The 17,793-nt window shown below is 40.6% G+C and overlaps 2 protein-coding genes across 2 annotated transcripts; both read left to right on the top strand.

The window, feature by feature from the left end:
* The first annotated feature begins 1,786 nt into the window (after positions 1-1,786).
* On the top strand, positions 1,787-4,478 carry gatad1 (GATA zinc finger domain containing 1). Its single transcript, XM_050033928.1, has 5 exons — positions 1,787-2,282; positions 3,303-3,425; positions 3,537-3,596; positions 3,807-3,990; positions 4,072-4,478. The coding sequence occupies exons 1-5, from the start codon at positions 2,103-2,105 to the stop codon at positions 4,260-4,262; spliced, it is 738 nt and encodes a 245-aa protein (XP_049889885.1). The 5' UTR covers positions 1,787-2,102; the 3' UTR covers positions 4,263-4,478.
* A 1,494-nt stretch (positions 4,479-5,972) lies between these two features.
* On the top strand, positions 5,973-17,730 carry LOC126383430 (protein naked cuticle homolog 2). Its single transcript, XM_050033920.1, has 10 exons — positions 5,973-6,116; positions 6,206-6,232; positions 6,324-6,397; positions 13,420-13,474; positions 13,870-13,958; positions 14,285-14,380; positions 14,611-14,746; positions 15,080-15,223; positions 15,332-15,812; positions 17,606-17,730. The coding sequence occupies exons 1-9, from the start codon at positions 6,092-6,094 to the stop codon at positions 15,784-15,786; spliced, it is 1,101 nt and encodes a 366-aa protein (XP_049889877.1). The 5' UTR covers positions 5,973-6,091; the 3' UTR covers positions 15,787-15,812; positions 17,606-17,730.
* The last annotated feature ends 63 nt before the right edge of the window (positions 17,731-17,793 follow it).

Below are 17,793 nucleotides of genomic sequence, written 5' to 3'. Positions count from 1 at the left end.
AAGTACAAGTAAATACTGCTACTAAAAAAGCAAGCAGTCAGAACTTATTTCTTCATAAAATGTAACGTTATACTACCTTAAAATTGGAGCGTACATTACACTTTATTCAAAATTTTGTTTTTTCTTCACAACTTAAAGGACTTAAAAAACAAAATCCAGGTTTCCTTTCCTCCAACTCCTTCATTCGTCCATCCATCCCTTCCTCCCTCCTTCCTTACTTCCCTATTTTGTCGCCTATAATATGATAATAACACAAACTCTGACATTGTTGTTTGTGTATTTGTTTTTTAGTTCTTGCCCTCTTTGTGGGATCAATAAAGGTGTATCTTATCTTATTTTGTGTTTCATTTTTGTTGTCAATGTACACTCACCAGCCACTTTATTAGGTACACCGAGCTAGAACCAGGTTGGACTCCCTTTTGCCAACAGTGGTGCCTTAATTCTTGGTGGCACTAATTCAACAAGGTGCTGGAAACATTCCTCAGAGATTCTGGTCCATATTGACATGATAGCATCACACAGTTGCTGCAGATTTGTCGGCTGCACATCCATGATGTGAATCTCCAGTTCCACCACATCCCAAAGGTGCTCTATTGGATTGAGATCTGGTGACTGTGGAGGCCATTGGAGTACAGTGAACTCATTGTCATGTTCAAGAAACCAGTTTGAGATGATTTGAGCTTTGTGACATGGTGCGTTATCCTGCTGGAAGTAGCCATCAGAAGATGGGTACACTGTGGTCATAAAGGGATGGACACGGTCAGCAACAATACTCAGGTAGGCTGTGGTGTTTAAACCATGCTCAGTTGGTACTAAGAAAATCTCCCCCACACCATTACACCACCAGCAGCAGCCTGAACCGTTGATACAAGGCAGGATGGATCCATGCTTTCATGTTGTTTACACCAAATTCTGACCCTACCATCTGAATGTGGCAGCAGAAATCCAGACTCATCAGACCAGGCAACGTTTTTCCAATCTTCTATTGTCCAGTTTTGGTGAGCCTGTGTGAACTGTAGCCTCAGTTTCCTGTTGTTAGCTGACAGGAGTGGCACCTGGTGTGGTCTTCTGCTGCTGTAGCCCATCTGCTTCAAGGTTGGACGTGTTGTTGGTTCAGAGATGGTCTTCTGCAGACCTTGGTTGTAACCAGTGGTTATTTGAGTTACTGTTGCCTTTCTGTCATCTTGAACCAGTGTGGCCATTCTCCTCTGACCTCTGGCATCAACAAGGCATTTCCACCCAGAGAACTGCCGCTCACTGGATATTTTCTCTTTTTCGAACCATCCTCTGTAAACCCTCGAGATGGTTGTGCGTGAAAATCCCAGTAGATCAGTTTCTGAAATACTCAGACCAGCCTGTCTGGCACCAACAACCATGCCCCATTCAAAGTCACTTAAATCACCTTTCTTCCCCATTCTAAAGCTTGGTTTGAACTTCAGCAGGTCGTCTTGAACATGTCTACATGCCTAAATTCATTGTGTTGCTGCCACGTGATTATTCTGTAAATAAACTTGTGCATGAAATCAGGCTTGGGGATTAATATTCATATTGTCTTCTTTTTCTTCTTCTTCTTCTTCTTCTTCTTCTTCTTCTTATTATTATTATTATTATTGTCGTTATTATTATTATTATTTCTTTTGTGACCAAAATCTGTATTTTCTTTTAGTTTTATATTCTCTTTTTATTTTATTTATGCTAAACAGTAAACTCAGCTCAGTACACAGGTTGAGTTCTGCGCGCTCTCCTCCAGGCCAGAGGTGGCGCTCTACTTAGGCGATCTCAAACCACAGAAGAAGAGCTGATGTTAAAAGAGTCGAAGAAGAAACAGTGGCGCTAGCAATGGCGGTGATTTGGCTGCAAGTATAAACAATCCAGCTCACATTTTGATGCTGTCTTGAATACCGTAGTTATTCTAATGTCATAGCCAGTCGTTGATGGTCGTCTGTCGCACAAAGGAAATATATTTCTCTCTGTTTCTGTCATTTGTTTGGAGTGACAGCAGTGTGTTATTACAGTTAGCAGGAGCTGAACGGGCAGCCATCATCTCATTGTTGAGCACTAACATTTCTTTGTACCCGGGCATCGTTTTCTGACCCTTAACAATGCCGCTGGGTTTGAAACCATGCTGTGCTGTGTGCAAAACTAACTCTTCCTCGATGTGGAAGAAAGGAAACCAGGGGGAGATCCTCTGCAACAACTGCACAGGGAAGAGCAGCAGCGGCGGAGCATCAGGACCCTCCATGTCCTCCAACACTCAGCCCAGCAATGGCGGGGGGAAGCAGGTTAGTAATTGTGTGTAAATGTGCCTTTCATATGGTGTGGCTCTCAAAGTCTACATACTGGTGTTTACAGCTGTAGATTTAAAGAAGTAACTCCTGAGGCTGCACAACAACATAACGGACATAGTGATTATAATGAATCTCAGAGCGGCCCCTGGTGACTGCTGGGATATGAGGATGTTTTCTTCAGTTGCCATGTTAGCAAGACCATTGTCTGTCTCTGTAGATATTCAACAACAATCAGGGTAGATTGAAGGGCCACAACAAGTATTCAGTTAATCCATCAACAGAAAGTAGCTACCTTCACGGCTGCTGACACTTAAAAAGGAATTAATCAGGGAAAATGCAAGACATTGGCTTTTCCAGCTTTACAAATGGGATGTTGTGCTGCCCTTTTCTGATTTATAGGACTGTATACAGGATGTCTTTTTGCTTTGGACAAATGGGTCAATAAGAGCAAGCACTTGGAGTCGTCACCTTCAGCTCTGTGACATTGTGACAGACATTTCTTTCTTTTGGGTGGGTAAATTGAGCTGAAGTGCAGTTTAGAGGAATACTTAATCCACAAAATGACCATTTGTAAAAAGTTAGTCATGCCGTATTACCTTAAATTCATGAAGAAAACTGTTTTTCTCTCATGCCACCATGGAAAAACGACGAATATATTGATTTATAGACGAATTGGGGACCACTAACAACAGCAAACGTATATCAAAACATCACTTTACAAACTCACACAACTGCAGTATAAATCAAGTTTCATTTATCCAGTCGTGTGCTCAGTGCTTCCCAAACACATGGATTTTAGCTATGAAACCTTAGTACTGGAGTCCGACTTTGTTCCAATAATAGTTCAGGTGTAAAAGCTAAAATGCATGTGTTTTGGGAGTACTGAGCAAAAATCAAAAAACAAACTTCCCCACACAAATTAAAGATAGCACTGCATGACTGATTTATTCACAAATGGTCTTTTTTTTTTTGGGTGAACTGTTCCTTTAAATACTTGGTATGTGTTGCTCTTAGTCTAAACAGGAGATCCACAGGAGGTCGGCACGACTGAGAAGCACCAAGTACAAAGCTCCTGCATCTGAAAAGAAGGTGTCAACAAAAGGAAAAGGGAGAAGACACATATTCAAACTCAAAAATGTAAGTTGGAGATCAGCTATTTTAGTTAGTCTTGTTTTATTGTGCTTAACCATGAATTCATGTATCTGACGTGTGTGTGTGTGTGTGTGTGTGTGTGATCTCTTTCTTCAGCCAATCAAAGCACCTGAATCAGTCGCAACAATCATCACGTCAGAATCAGTATTTTATAAGGTATGGTGTTTATTCTTACCAAGCAAGTCTCGTGTTTCTGCTCAGTATCAGGAATAATCATCTTCTCATCTACCCAGTTTTCATCTGAAAATATTTCCCGATGTTTTTCATCATCTCATTGCAGCTTTAACTATTATTGTTTTACTAAGAGAACAGTGAGAGAAGGAGCCAGACCGTTGTCGTCCTCAGTGTTTATATTTGTGTCCTCAGGGTGTATACTACCAGACAGGAGATGTGATCAGAGTAACAGATGAGGAAGACGGGAAGTCGTACTATGCTCAGATCCGAGGCTTCGTCCAGGACCAGTACTGTGAAAAGAGTGCTGCACTGACCTGGTTGATCCCCACACAGGCCAGCCCAAAGGACCTGTTTGATCCTGGGACGTACATCGTTGGTGAGCAGTGAGAAATTAACAGTTTAACATTTTTTTTAGGTCCTTTATGTGACAAGTTGATAACTGTCTGTTTTGTATTAGGGCCAGAGGAGGATCTGCCCAGAAAGATGGAGTTCCTGGAGTTTGTGTGTCACGCCCCCTCTGAATATTTCAAGTCCCGGAGCTCTCCGTTCCCCACCATCCCTATCCGACCAGAAAAAGGCTACATCTGGACCCACATAGGACCCACACCAGCCCTCACTGTCAAAGAGTCTGTCAGTGGCAGCAGTTAACACAACTGTGATATGGACTGAGTCTGTTGCTGTTAAACAGACATATGTACATTTATGTAATATAATGATAACACAAAATGGTTAACCAGCCATTACTTCAGATTGAAGCCAAGTTATTAATTGATATAAAGGAAACCTTGTGTACCGACATCATTTCAAACAAGTTGTTTACATGTTACTTTTGTATTTCGTTATAAACAAAAAAGCTCTTTTCCACCTTCTCTTTTGTCTGTGATTGTTTAAGAAAATGATATGTATTCATTTATTAAGTTGCTGTGGGGGTAACAGACTAACGTGACGTTTTTTTTTTACACTGTTATCCCCCTTTTGTTTTACTTTACCGGTTGTGAATTAAGCTGTATAAAGATTAATTATGGCAACATTTATATGTTTGCAATGTTAAGGTTATAGAGAGTGAAGAAGTGCAATTGTCACAAGTGTTTAAAGCACACGCGATACTGCAGTACACAGCAGATCTGATGTATATCTTGTTCCAGAATCCTCTTGATATTTAACTCATTTACAGCTGAGTTTAGTGATGATGCCCTGCAGTGGTGTCTGTGTTCCTCAAACACTGAAATGATAGGTCTGCAGTAAGGGAAAAACAAAACTGATGGTAAAACATCTTTGTCACTTAAATACAGCATTAGGATCTCACAGATTATAGTTAAAATTTAATTTAATTTAAATCATGGACACCCCTACAGTACTGACAAACAATATTCACAAGTGATATGTGCCAAAATAGAGTGCAATCAGTTTTATGCAGGGATACATGCTCCAAGGTTGCCTCGTGGACTTTTTCGTTGAACATCAGGTACTGCCTCCATCTTAATACTTGCACTGAGATGAGCGGAGTGGGCAAGGGGGTGTGTGATGATGGATGAGCTCAGACAGGTAGGGTGGGGCCTGGTCATTGAGGGCTTTGTATGTTAAAAGGATTTTTGAAGTGGCTTGAAAATAGCCTCCCGAGACATCACATTTTGGGTTTACTTGACCTTATACTTCATTCTACTTAACTCAGACATGTTGTCCTTGATCATGGACACTTTTTTGTGCCATCTATTAAGTAGTAGTGGTAGTAAGGGCACAATACACTAATCCATGTCAAAACAAGATGACAGTAACTAACAAGCAAAGACACTGTTAATTAGGAAGTACTCGTTTGAAGACACTGGGACATCATTATCGTCTCATTTGAGAACGGCTGGATTTAATTGTCTCGTTTGAGGATGTTGGGACTTGATCATTGACAATGTTTTGCTTTTTTATACTTATCAGGTCCTACTGATCCCAAATAGCTAGTATAAATTAAAAATGCATACCAAACAAAAGGTAGGGTCTCAGGAGGATATAATAAATAGCTGTCATAAGTAAGGGGAACCCCCACCCCCTTTGGTTAGGCTGAGCCCCGAATGGTGACAATATCTGGCTCCGCCCCTGAAGACTGATCAAGCTGTGTAACTAACTGTACACACAAAGTAAATTATTAATAAATTACATATTATAGCATCATAACAAAACTAAAACTCTACACATGTACAGCACAAGCTATTCTACATATTCAAAGTTAAGTCATAGGTGTCACTCCAGGCTGTCTCCCATCTGTCAAACTGAACTGAACCGAAGGAGGAAGTGCGCGACAGTGAACTCTCTGCTCTGCCTGTATACTCTTTGATACCTCGGACAAACTTCTAAGCTTCACTTCGTCTGTGTGCGAATATCTGCGATACACTGCCGGTGCTCTTCTCTTATAAATGTCATATCTATCTTCACCCTCATGGACTGGAAATTATAAACTTTTCTTGACCAGCTGAACAGGCAGGAGTATGGGCAAATTCCAGTCCAAACTTGGTGAGATATTTAACTATATCATATATATTTTGTCTTTAAAATGGGACCGCTTCTGACTTGTATTCTCTTTCCTCTCATTATTTGGACAGCTTCGAGGCGTAGACAGAGTCCTGAAGGTGAGACAGTCAGGACAGACACTGTGCACACTACAGAAACTACTTTTTACATGTGTTTGCATGTGTTCACATTTATTCTCATGTTCTGCAGGTGGTAGTTTGGCTTCCAATGTGCTGACCTGTCAGAGAGAGCTGGAGAGCATCCACAAAACCAAACTGACAGAGGTAGAACATTATTTCTTTATAATGTATGCTTGTTTTGGTCACATAATTTAGTAATGTGCTATATTTAAATGGACAAACTGAGTGCACCCACATCATATATTATACAGAAACAGATCCCATGATGCTTATTTTGGTTTCCTTTGACTGTATAATGGTCTGTTATTGATAGATTACCAGATAGGCTTTGGATGGAAACCACATGATGCTGGCCACATGATGACCGCAGCCTAATTTTAGAGATTTTACTGATAATATGGTTGATAATGTAGTTAATTTAGACTGTGCTGAACATTACGTAGAGTTTTGGGGGAAGTTTTTCTTGTATCCGATTCAAGATGATGTCACATAAATAATCCCCTTGAGGCATATTTGTGATTTACTACATTAATAAAAATGATTGGATTTTGAATTGATAATATCTAACAGCAAATAAGTGTTTAAGGGCAGATTTCTCCTCCAGAGCATTTTCTTAAATGCACATGAGTTGTATATTAAGTCTTTGAAAGTCTGTTCCCATACTGAAGGAAAAAGCAATAAAAACATTCCCAGCCTCCTCAAACTGGTTTATTGCAGTGCCAGCAGCCTAATCGCAGCTAAGCCAGTTTTGGGATAAACAGTATTTGCTCACATCACATCCAGGAGACATAAAAGGTGTTTGGAGGTAGTCGTATATTTATTCTTCCGCCCTTTCCCCCTCCATCTCTATAAAGAGACTTCCAAGTCTGTGAAGTGCAACATAGCCGCCCCCTCCAAAACAGCAAGGTCTTTATACCAGCCTGAAAAAAAAAAGTCTCCACATCTGGTACTGCTTTCCTTCTCCAGTCAGACAGACTGTGAGAGGGGGGGGGAGAGGAAAAAGATGTGGGGAGGGTGTTTGATTGCGTAAATGGCATCACATGTAGGCTGTTAGTCCTAATGAAGCAGTCACGTTTGGATACTAAGAGGAGAAATTCACCTCTTCGTTATGCTCTAATTAAGGAAGACTGTAAAAGCTGTACTCTCCTGTTAACGTTAAACACACTGATTTCATCTGTGTGACCAGATTTTGTGGTGAAAGTTAATCATAGATGTTTCATGTGCTGCCAGAGATCACAGGGTGGCTTGAAGGAACAGTTAGAAATTAAGACGTGAAATGTGATAAACTAACAACACGCCATTTTCACTTCTCTTCAGCGTGTTTGATCTGTAAGCACAAGTGCTGAGGTCATGAGATGTGGTGTGAGCTGTCACCAGGGTTGTTGTTTTAAGGGTTCATAAAGTGTTGTATGAAAGTTCTGGGAAATTTGGAAAAAGATGTCGACTCTGCCAAGTTGTGTAAAAGGTTGTGGTGATAGTTTCTGTGCATGTTAATGGCAGACAGCCTCCTGTGATTAGATTTTCCAGCCTAATGTATTTTGACACTCTGGGACACCACCGCTGTAAGAGACATATTGTTTCATCAGATTTTGGTCTTACAAGCATGGAACAGGCCGAGCAGGCACAGGCCCAGGAGCCCAAAGTGTCAGGGGCCTTCATCTGCAAAATCATACTCAAATTAATACGCACTGACCAGAAAGAGACTCAAAACCACCACAGAGACATGCATGACAACAAAAAAGGAGGCAAAACCCCCACAAAGTGTGTGTATAGAGGTGGTGGGGGCTTTTGCATATCTGTGCCCAGGGGCCTGTAGTCTCATAACCCACCCATGCTAACATGAACCATCTTTTTTCATCTTGCACGCATAAAGTCTTGGCCATAACTTTACATTTAACAAGTTTTCTGCAGAGAGTTTCTCTGACTTTTAAAACTGACACCTTAAAAACTATCGCAAACATAAATATTAGGGGTGTAAGGATCCATCGATCTGGATTTTTATATCGATTTAATGATCAACAATCCAATATCATTGACGCAAAGAAAAAATATTGATACATATTCATTCATTCATTTTCTGTAACCGCTTATCCTATTGGATATTCAGCACATGGACTCAACAATGAACTGATTGGTTTTTGGTGGTCATAGGACAAAGGCCACAGTCACTGTGACCTTGTCTGTCTCATTCTTATGAAAGCGATATCTCAAGAACGTCATGAGGGAATTTCTGTAGATTTGACTAAATTTGTCCACTTGGATTGAAGAATAAAGTGATTAGAATTTGTGGATGAAGGTCAAAGGTCAAGGTCAGTTTGAGTGCACTAAATAAGTTTTTTGGCCATATTCAAGAATTTGTTGGCTAATTATGATAAAACTTCACACAAGTAATGAAACTGATGACATTTTACATCCAAAAGGTCAAAGGTCAGCCTCACTGTGACATCATAATGTTCTGCATAAAACACTTTTCTGGCCGTTACTCAACGTCATAACTGCCTGGGGGAAGATGTGTGAAGCATCCGTGTTTTCACAGACATGGATGAACTGTAAGAGACACTTGACTGGTGTGCCGAGGCATATGACCGTGGGGCGTTAATGTTAGTTTGTGTATTCTTAACGATAACCAGTGAGACATGAAATGTGCTCCTCCAGCTATACGTGAAAACTGCAGACACACAGACCCATTAACAGAATATTTACCTGTCAAATATCAGTGACTCCCGCTCAGGTGTGGACAGCATCACTGTCTGAAGGAACACAAACCTGTTTGCTTTGATATGATCTCTGGATTGCGTGTGTCTGAGTGTGTGTGTGCACAGGAGGCTGACTCACAGCGTAAGTTTTCTTAAACACTATGTAAATATTATAACATCCAAGAGCAAACATCATGAGCAGGGTTTTAATCTTTTCATGCGTCCACCTCATATTGTCTGATATAACTAACGCCCAGGAGTGGTAACTCTGACTAGTACTGTTCCACTTGTTATTTTGTTTGCACTGGAGTCCACCCCTCAGTCCAGCTCACAACATTTTCACCAGTGTTTTTCTGTCTTGAGTGTGCACGTGTTACTTTATAGTGTTTAAAGATTTTTATGGTTATATGTGGGATAAAATCAATAATTTCTTGTTGGTGTGATCAAAGACTTCTTTATGACTCTGGGCTTTTGACTGGTGAAGTTTTTCTGTGAAGATGTCTCATAATTCATACACCTTTAATGGACACTTTAAAAATGATGACCCCTCAACTGTTACATGATACTAGACCTATTTTGTATCACGTTTTTGATATGTTTCTGCAAATAAAAACCAAAGTCACTGCAGCTTTTTTTTTTTTCTCATGTCTGTTTTTATTAGTTTTTTTTAAGTTATAAAAGATACAATTTGATATACATTTCAATACAATCCCACCCCACAAACAACCCCACTCCACTGCACCACCACAAGTCCACATTAAAGCACAGGTTCAATAATAAATGTACATGATTTAAAAAAAAAAAAAAAAAGAAAACGCACACACACACACAAAAATCCGCAAATCAAGTTAACAAAACAAACAAAAACATACACAAATAAAAATAAAAGGATAGTAAAAAGAAGAAGGGGTTATATCTATACATTTGAAATGTCTGAGGCATCTATCTTTTCAGCATGATCTAGCACTGGTTGCCATATAGCATAAAAGTTGAGGGCACAGCCTCTTGTGGCATAGCGGATTTTTTCTAAAGTCAGATGGTGCAGAAGATCCCTGATCCATTGATTGAAGGTTGGAGGAGATTTGTCTTTCCATTTAAGCAATATGAGTCTTCTAGCCAGTAGCATAGCAAAGGCCATCATGTTTTTGCCATGTCGAGTGGGGCATAAATCCTGCGGTGCTACGCCAAATATTGCTATTATGGCAAGAGGTTCTATGGGTATTCCTAGCAGGTCAGAAAAGAATTTGAATATAGGTTGCCAAAACTCTGTTAATTTTGGGCAAAACCAGAACATATGTGATAAAGTAGCTGTTGCTGTTCCACAGCGGTCACAGTTAGGGTCAATATTTGGTGCTATCTTTGCCAATCTCGCTTTAGACCAATGTAACCTATGTACAATCTTGAACTGTATTACCTTATGTCTTAAGCAAATTGAAGATGAATGTATCCTATCTAATGTGGACTCCCATATATCCTCAGTAAGTTCGATGCCTAATTCTTCTTCCCATTGGCTTTTTAAACGTGTCAAAGGTTCTAAGTTGTGAGAATTGAGTGACATGTAGATTTTTCCAATAAGCCCTTTACGGTCGGAGCTAAACTGTAAAAGAGAATCAAGGAGAGAGCTGGGGGGCATCGACGTAAATTGGGCTGATTGTGAGGATACAAAGTTGCGAAGTTGCAGATACTTGAAGAAGTGTGAGTTGGGGATTTCATATTTTAATCTCAGCTGCTCAAATGATGCAAAATTATTATCAACATAGAGGTCTTTTAAAGTAGCTAATCCATTCCTGGTCCAGATATCAAAGGACCCGTCTATAACGGAAGGTTTGAACATATCATTTCTTGATATAGGGGCGTTAATAAACATGCTATTGAGTGAAAATGTTCGTCTGAACTGTGCCCAAACCTTCAAGGAGTGCTTAACAACTGGATTTATAGAATATCTGGATATAGGTTCTGGTAATGGGAGCTTGGAGCAAAGTAAAGCATGTAAAGAGGCAGGTCCACATGACAACTTTTCTAACTGTAACCATTTTGGGCCGCAATCTTGTGGTGGGTTAAGCCAATGTAACATAGCCCGTATGTTAGCCGACCAGTAATAATACTGAAAGTTGGGTAGGGATAATCCTCCATGTTCCAGATGAATGAAGATAACAATTTATCAATAAGCAAAAAGAAGGATTTTGTCAAAAAGATAGGAATACACTGCACTGCAGCTTTTTTCCATTAATATGAGAGCTGGTGTACAGACATCATCAGAGCATCATCTCTTCATGTTGTATTACCGACAGCGACACTTCCTCTCCAGGTATTGAGTTATCAGAAAGGCTGTTAGACATTCTTGCTGAGACAAAGGCAGCTACTGTTCATGCTAACACTTGAAGCTTTGTGATATCAGGACGGATGTACGGTTGGGTGACTTATAAAGAGGGAGTACAACAGAACACTGCATTCTATCAGGCGCACACCTTTCTGCTACCTGCACCATCTCTTCTACTTTGACTTGCAATCAAACCCAGCATCAAAGCTTCACAGCAGGCGGAGCGTGGCGGGCAGAGCGAGGAGGGTGTGTTGTGAATGTGGGTGTAAAAGGTGCCTGCACATCTTATCACTGCTTTTGTTGCTCATCTGCATCTGCCTGAGCATCAGTGTGACGTTGGTGATGGATCAGCGTGTTGAGAGATAAGAAGAGTCTTGTTTGAGCTTCTGTTGTCTCTTTCTTTGCAGTGCAGAGCGGTTTCTACCTGAGAGAAGAGTGTACGATCAGATAATCACAGACAAGGATATGAATCTTAAAGGGACAGTCCACCCTAAAATCAAAAAATGATCTTTTTCCTCTTACCAGTAGTGCTATTTATCAGTCTAGATTGTTTTGGTGTGAGTTGCCGAATGTTAGAGATATCAGCCGTAGAGATATCTGCCTTCTCTTTAATATAATGGAACTAGATGGAACTCAGTTTGTGGTGCTCAAAGAGCCCAAAAAAAAAGAAAACTGAGAAACTTAACAGAAATGTCTCTTTCCAGAAATCATGACCTGGTTACTCAAAATAATCCACAGAACTTGTTGTAAGCAGTTTCATGTAAGAACTATTTTCTCTCCACCAAACAACATGTGCCAATCATGTCACCATGCAGAAGGGAGCGCAGGAGACACGTCTTCATCAATATTTAGAAAATGTACATTTGCCTCCCCCAATAAAAACATGAATGTAGTAGAGGACTTTTATTTTGACAAAATTAAGGACATTCTCAACATAAACCGCTGCAGAAAAGGCACAAAATGGTGCATGAAAAATCACCAGAATGCAGAAAATTAAGTGTTTGATGCTCAAAAATTTCTGGTGAGGGAACCCCAACTCCCTGTTTCATATGTGCCCCCCGCCCCCCCAATATTGAATTAAATCTTATGCCCTAGTGTGCATTTACTCATAGACAAGAGGGTTGTGTACATGACTTTGCGAGACGTAAACATTAATGGCGTCCTTCTTGGCGTAGCAATACAAGGAAGCGAGTAGATGCATGCTTCCTTCTGTGCAGTGATATGGTTGGTGGGTGTAGTTCAGTAGAAAGAAAATAGTTCTCACATGAAAGTGCTCACAACAAGGTCTGTGGATTATCTTGAGTAACCAGGTCATTATTTCTAGGAAGACACATTGCTGTTGAGTTTTTCAAATGTATTTCTTTGGCACTTTGTGCACCACAAGCCGAGTGCCATCTAGTTCCATTACATAGAGAGAAGGCAGACATCTCCACGACTGATATCTTCAACACTCAACAACCCACACCAAAACAATCTAGACTGATAAATAGCACTACAGGTAAGAGGAAAAATATGTATTTTCACTCTTGGGTTGAACTGTCCCTTTAGTTGTTATAGTTGCATAGTGGGATGAGGTTTTATATTTAACTAAAGCTTTTAAAATGATGGTGCAGGTTCGAATATTCACCCCTAAAACCTCAGTTTTCTTCTGTGCAGATTTTGCATCCTAGTGGCTGGAGTTTATTGTCTCTAGTAAACCTGGCTTCATGATTTTACATTTAATGGTCGTATGAAACTTCAGGCACATGTCAGTTTCATATGAGGGGAAAGAAAGAGTCAAGATGTCAAGAGTTAAAAGAGGAGAGCCCGCAAGGAAATGACTGAACCACCTTCTCTCGCTCCATTGCTGCCTCACTCTTTCTTTCTTTCTCATTTCAGGAAAATTAAGAAAAATTCAATCACTGTGTCATCGGTTTAGATGTTTTGGAAATTTAACTTTCTTGACAGAAATAAAACAAGAGTCAATTACAGTTTTCGAGAAATACACAGAACCCACAGATGTTTAAGGGTTGTTCAGCGTTGCTCACATCTGCTAAATCGCTGCACTCATGGGAAGTGAAAAGCACTTAATTGCTTCCTCTTTTCTTTCCATCTCCCTCTCTTTCATGTGTGCTCTCTGCTAATTTACTCTCTGTCACTTTTCTTTACAGAACTTGTACGTAGAATTGAGGACGAACAAGTCTAACCGTAACTGCAACCTCCATGGTGAGTAGAGAATTGCGTCACTGCTGTATTACTTGCACATGCATCATACTGACTTTGCTCAATTTTCATGTACTGTAAAGGACTTTACCGCAGGATTTTTGTGTAGATGTTGAACATTATTTTAGAGTTTTGCTTTAATAGGTCACCCCCGCACTTCCCAGGTGAAAAGGAAATGGCAAAATTAAACACATCTGCTCTAGATTTGTGTGGGAAAGCTTCGGCCTTTGGATGTACAGCCTTCAGTTTCCTCTCTGCTGCCAAACATTCATTGAAAACAGAGCTCATAACAAGGAATACATTAACGGCAAAGGCACAATTTGCTAACACAATAATTATAGTTACCCTCAAACTGTGAGTCTACTGGATAACACAGTCCAATTCTGTGTGTTGTTTAGTGCCTCTTCCACAAAAGAAGACACCTGATGGAGGTAACAGCGTCCACTTCCAGGTCCATAAACAGACAAAGACGAACAGCCGTGCTGGTGTGAGTGTAAACCTCCATATCTCTGCAACATTTGATTTTTGTCATTTCCAAACAACTTGAAGTACCAGATGGGAGGATTCTTGTGTGTCGGGATAATTACAGCACTGATTACTGTGAGATGAAAAGTCTAAAAAGTCGTGTATCTGATACTAATCAACATTTTTTTTCAATCACACATTGTGGTTTTACCGGTTTTAAAGGCCCCGTGGGTCAACTCACACACCACGTCATTTACTGTAAACTTAAATTCTACCTACTAAACAGGACTGCAGTTAAACATTTATTATAGCTGTAATACGTCTTCCTGACAATATGTGCACATACAGGTCACAGAGTGTAACGCGCTGCCTGACGAGGACACGCAGCAGGAGTGGGTCTTCACACTGTACAACTTTGACAACAGTGGCAAAGTCACCAAAGACGTAGGTTTCTTTTGTGCATATTGTTTTAAGCAGTAGTTTGTAACTGTTATGAAAATAACTTTTTGTCATGTTTGCTGAAACTGTCACTGTATCCACACAGAAGTACTTGAGACAGATGATCTGGGAGAAAATCATATCATATTCTTTCTCCAAAATCGCAGACTCCACCTTTAAATGCTGTTTTTAGTAGCTTGTTCTGTACAGTGTGTGTGTCTGTGTGTATTCTGCAGGACATGTCCAGTCTGATACACTCCATGTATGAGGTCCTTGAGGGGTCAATAAAGCAGCCGTACGGTGACACCACACCCCTGAAGATAAAACTAGTTGTAACTCCGTCAGCTGACCCAGAGAAGCTCTCAGAAATAGGTACAAAATTATTATTATTATTTTAAGATTTTTTTTGGGCATTTTAGTCTTTAATTGATAGGACAGCTTAAGCGTGAAGGGGGGAGAGAGAGAGGGAAGGACATGCAGCAAAGGGCCACAGGCTGGAGTCGAACCCGGGCCGCTACAGCAACAGCCTTGTACATGGGGCGCCTTCTCTACCACTAAGCCACCGACGCCCCACAAAATTATTTTTATTGATACTAAAAACATTAAAGACAGAGAGTTTCACAAGTTTATGCACAGTAGGATTTATCTTAAAACCAAACCACAGTCACTGTTGTGATGATAAAATCGCTCTCTCATTGAAAACAGCGGCAGAGAAGGAGCAGAGTGTGTCTCAGGAGGGAGGAACCTCAGTAAGACGACTTTATTGCGTGGATGAAAACATAGAGCGCAGAAACCACTACCTGGATCTAGCTGGCATTGAAAACTATACCTCCAAGTTTGACAATACAGGTAGAGTTTCTGCATAACACTCTTAAAATACCCTCCTGTTATGAATTGTTAATTTTTTTTGCTATGGAAATACATACATTTAAAGTTGTCTTTCTTCCTTTTTTCCAGAATCTCCCTCTCAGGAGCCCAGTCAGGGTGGTCACTCTGCTCTTAAGCACCACCCTGTGGTGATCAGAGAGAACTGCGTGTCCCCTGACTCTCCCAGAGGCCTCTCGATCCCCCATTCCCTGAAAAGCAAGGCCATGTCAGTGGGGAGAGACAGGAATGGAGTAGAGGGAAAGTCCTGCAGGTTACATGGTCACCATCCTGCTTCATGGTGCAATCCTTCGCAGTCTCAGCCTGCTGCACACGGCGTCCCCCTGCAACGTGCTCACAGCAAGAGGCTCCGCTCCAGGGTACAAGCTGCTGCCTCGCCACTGAGACCCACACCAGGGGGAGATAGGGACATATATTCCAACCTTCAGCCATCCTGTAGGGCCCTGGCCTCTCCAGCCCGGAGACATGAGCACCATCACCACCATGAGCACCATCATCATCATCACCATCACTACCACCCTTCGTAAAAGCATTTTAAGCACATATAAGACAGGTGAGAAGAGCTGGTATAGACTATTGATGGGGTAGTTTTGGCGGTCAAACTCAGCAGGCCTTTGAATCACCTCATGATATCGGGAAAGAAACCCTAAAAGATCACCTACACTAAATCCAGTAAGGCCAGTTACATGTTTACTGAATGCTGCTTTTATAGACATGTACAATGACAGGTTCCTCTCAGGTAAATTGCCACTTAGCTTTTAAATTATTTAAATGCACATTTTGTAGAAAACATGTAGTTTGAACATAGTAAAATGGTGTAGAAATTAATATACAGTATGTTTTTAATGAAACAGCATTTATTCTGACAGGCCTGGCCAAATATGTGTATCATTAAACACACATTTAGAGATTCAGTGTGTACGATTTAGGGGCATGTCATGGCATCTAGTGGTGAGGATTGCAAATTGCAGTCGGCTGAAATGTCTCCCGCTTAGAATTCCTTCAGTGGTCGTTGTTCAGGAGGTTTTTGTCTTGAGCTAATTATCTGCAGAGGTCTCTTCCTCTCCGAAACAAACAGAACTGGTGATTAAAACCAGTAAAAGCACTGAATAAAGCAGTTTACATTACAAACCAGTGTGTCTTTGATGTTGTTTGGCTCGTCACAATATTGGGCGGTATCCCAGCACCTGCAAATGTGTGCTTAGCTATTTTCTCGTATAACTTAAGGCCCAGATGTTCAGGAGGTTTTTACTGTGAGCTGATTCATCAGCAGAGTTCTCCTCCTCTCCAAAACAAACAGACCTGGTGATAAAAATCAGCACTGACTAAAGCATTTCGATGTTAAAAAACAGTAGTGTTCCAATGCTCTCGTCGTGGAGGGACTGCTTACTATGGTGGCCGATGCAAAAACAAGGCCCTATCTAGAGCCAGTGTTTGGTTTGTCCACTCTGAAACATGGCGTTGCAACATGGCGATTTCTGTGGACAAGGACCCGCTCCCTATGCAGATGTAAACGGCTCATACTAAGGTGCTGAAAAAAACAATTTTTATTTTAAGGTGATTATACACTAAAGACATACATAATATATCACATTTCATTTCTGCCAATATATCACCCTAAATCCTGCACACTGGACCTTTAATGACAAGTAATTTCTCAGTTGCTAGCTTGACAGAGATCATTAAAGACTGGATAAGGTTTTAAACATCTAGTCCTATGTGCTTAAAATGGCAGTGAATAACTTCTTAGTTGATAGTTCATATTACAATAACTGTCACTCAAAGTCCACGCTTTGTTTACTTGTTTTCCTTTCAACACAACTCCTACTCAACTTTATCTATGTAGCACTTTTTTTTTACCATCATGCAGCCCAAAATGTTTTTCATAGCAAAATTAAAACAATTGCATGAATATAATGTTAAAACAACAAACACCTGTTGTTTCTAATTGTAGTTTTCCACAGAAGTGGAATTAAACAGACACGTTGAAATATGTTCAGCACGGTGAGCTTAGCAGAATACAAACAACAGTAAATATCAGGTTGTTTTAGATGTTCTTACATCTGGGAGAAAGCCATCATGGTAAATGCATGTCTCCGCCGACAGAAGCCTCAACAGACCATAATGCACTGTTACCATGTGACATGTAATTCGATCCTGACAAAAGCACTTTTCTGAGGCAGAAAAAGTAGATGCACCAAAATGCAAATACCAGCACCTTATCACAAGCAGCCTTCTTGAATGCATGATTGCAAACTGATTATGTGTCTTTATCACAGATTTGATTGTTCCAGTGTTGCTGTTCTGTTTCTGCTCTCACGACACTGTTTTCTTTGGTCCTTGCAGCTCTTGTGAGGAGTGTGTAAGGCCTCACAATGGGGTGTCGTGAATAGTGACAAGTTTCCGCATGGCATTCAGATGTTGTTCTTACTTATCTCTCTGGCGAAAGTTGCAAATAGACACTGTGCCCGACGAAGGACGTGAGACAGCTGTTTCTAATAATAACCTCTACCCTCTCACCGACCACGCGACCC

The sequence above is a fragment of the Epinephelus moara genome, chromosome 22, assembly GCF_006386435.1.
Source record: "Epinephelus moara isolate mb chromosome 22, YSFRI_EMoa_1.0, whole genome shotgun sequence".
NCBI classification, from domain to species: Eukaryota; Metazoa; Chordata; class Actinopteri; order Perciformes; family Serranidae; genus Epinephelus; species Epinephelus moara.
Note: the sequence above shows the minus strand (reverse complement) of the source record. Positions and strands in the feature narration are given on the sequence as shown.

Bases quoted from the DNA above. Each gene is read 5' to 3' on its own strand.
- LOC126383430 (XM_050033920.1), top strand. From the start codon at position 6,092: ATGGGCAAATTCCAGTCCAAACTTG. The intron at 6,398-13,419 runs GTAGAACATTAT...TTTTCTTTACAG, and splicing joins ACAAAACCAAACTGACAGAG to AACTTGTACGTAGAATTGAG. The intron at 13,959-14,284 runs GTGAGTGTAAAC...GTGCACATACAG, and splicing joins AGACGAACAGCCGTGCTGGT to GTCACAGAGTGTAACGCGCT.
- gatad1 (XM_050033928.1), top strand. From the start codon at position 2,103: ATGCCGCTGGGTTTGAAACCATGCTGTGCTGTGTGCAAAACTAACTCT. The intron at 3,426-3,536 runs GTAAGTTGGAGA...CTCTTTCTTCAG, and splicing joins ACATATTCAAACTCAAAAAT to CCAATCAAAGCACCTGAATC. The intron at 3,991-4,071 runs GTGAGCAGTGAG...GTTTTGTATTAG, and splicing joins TCCTGGGACGTACATCGTTG to GGCCAGAGGAGGATCTGCCC.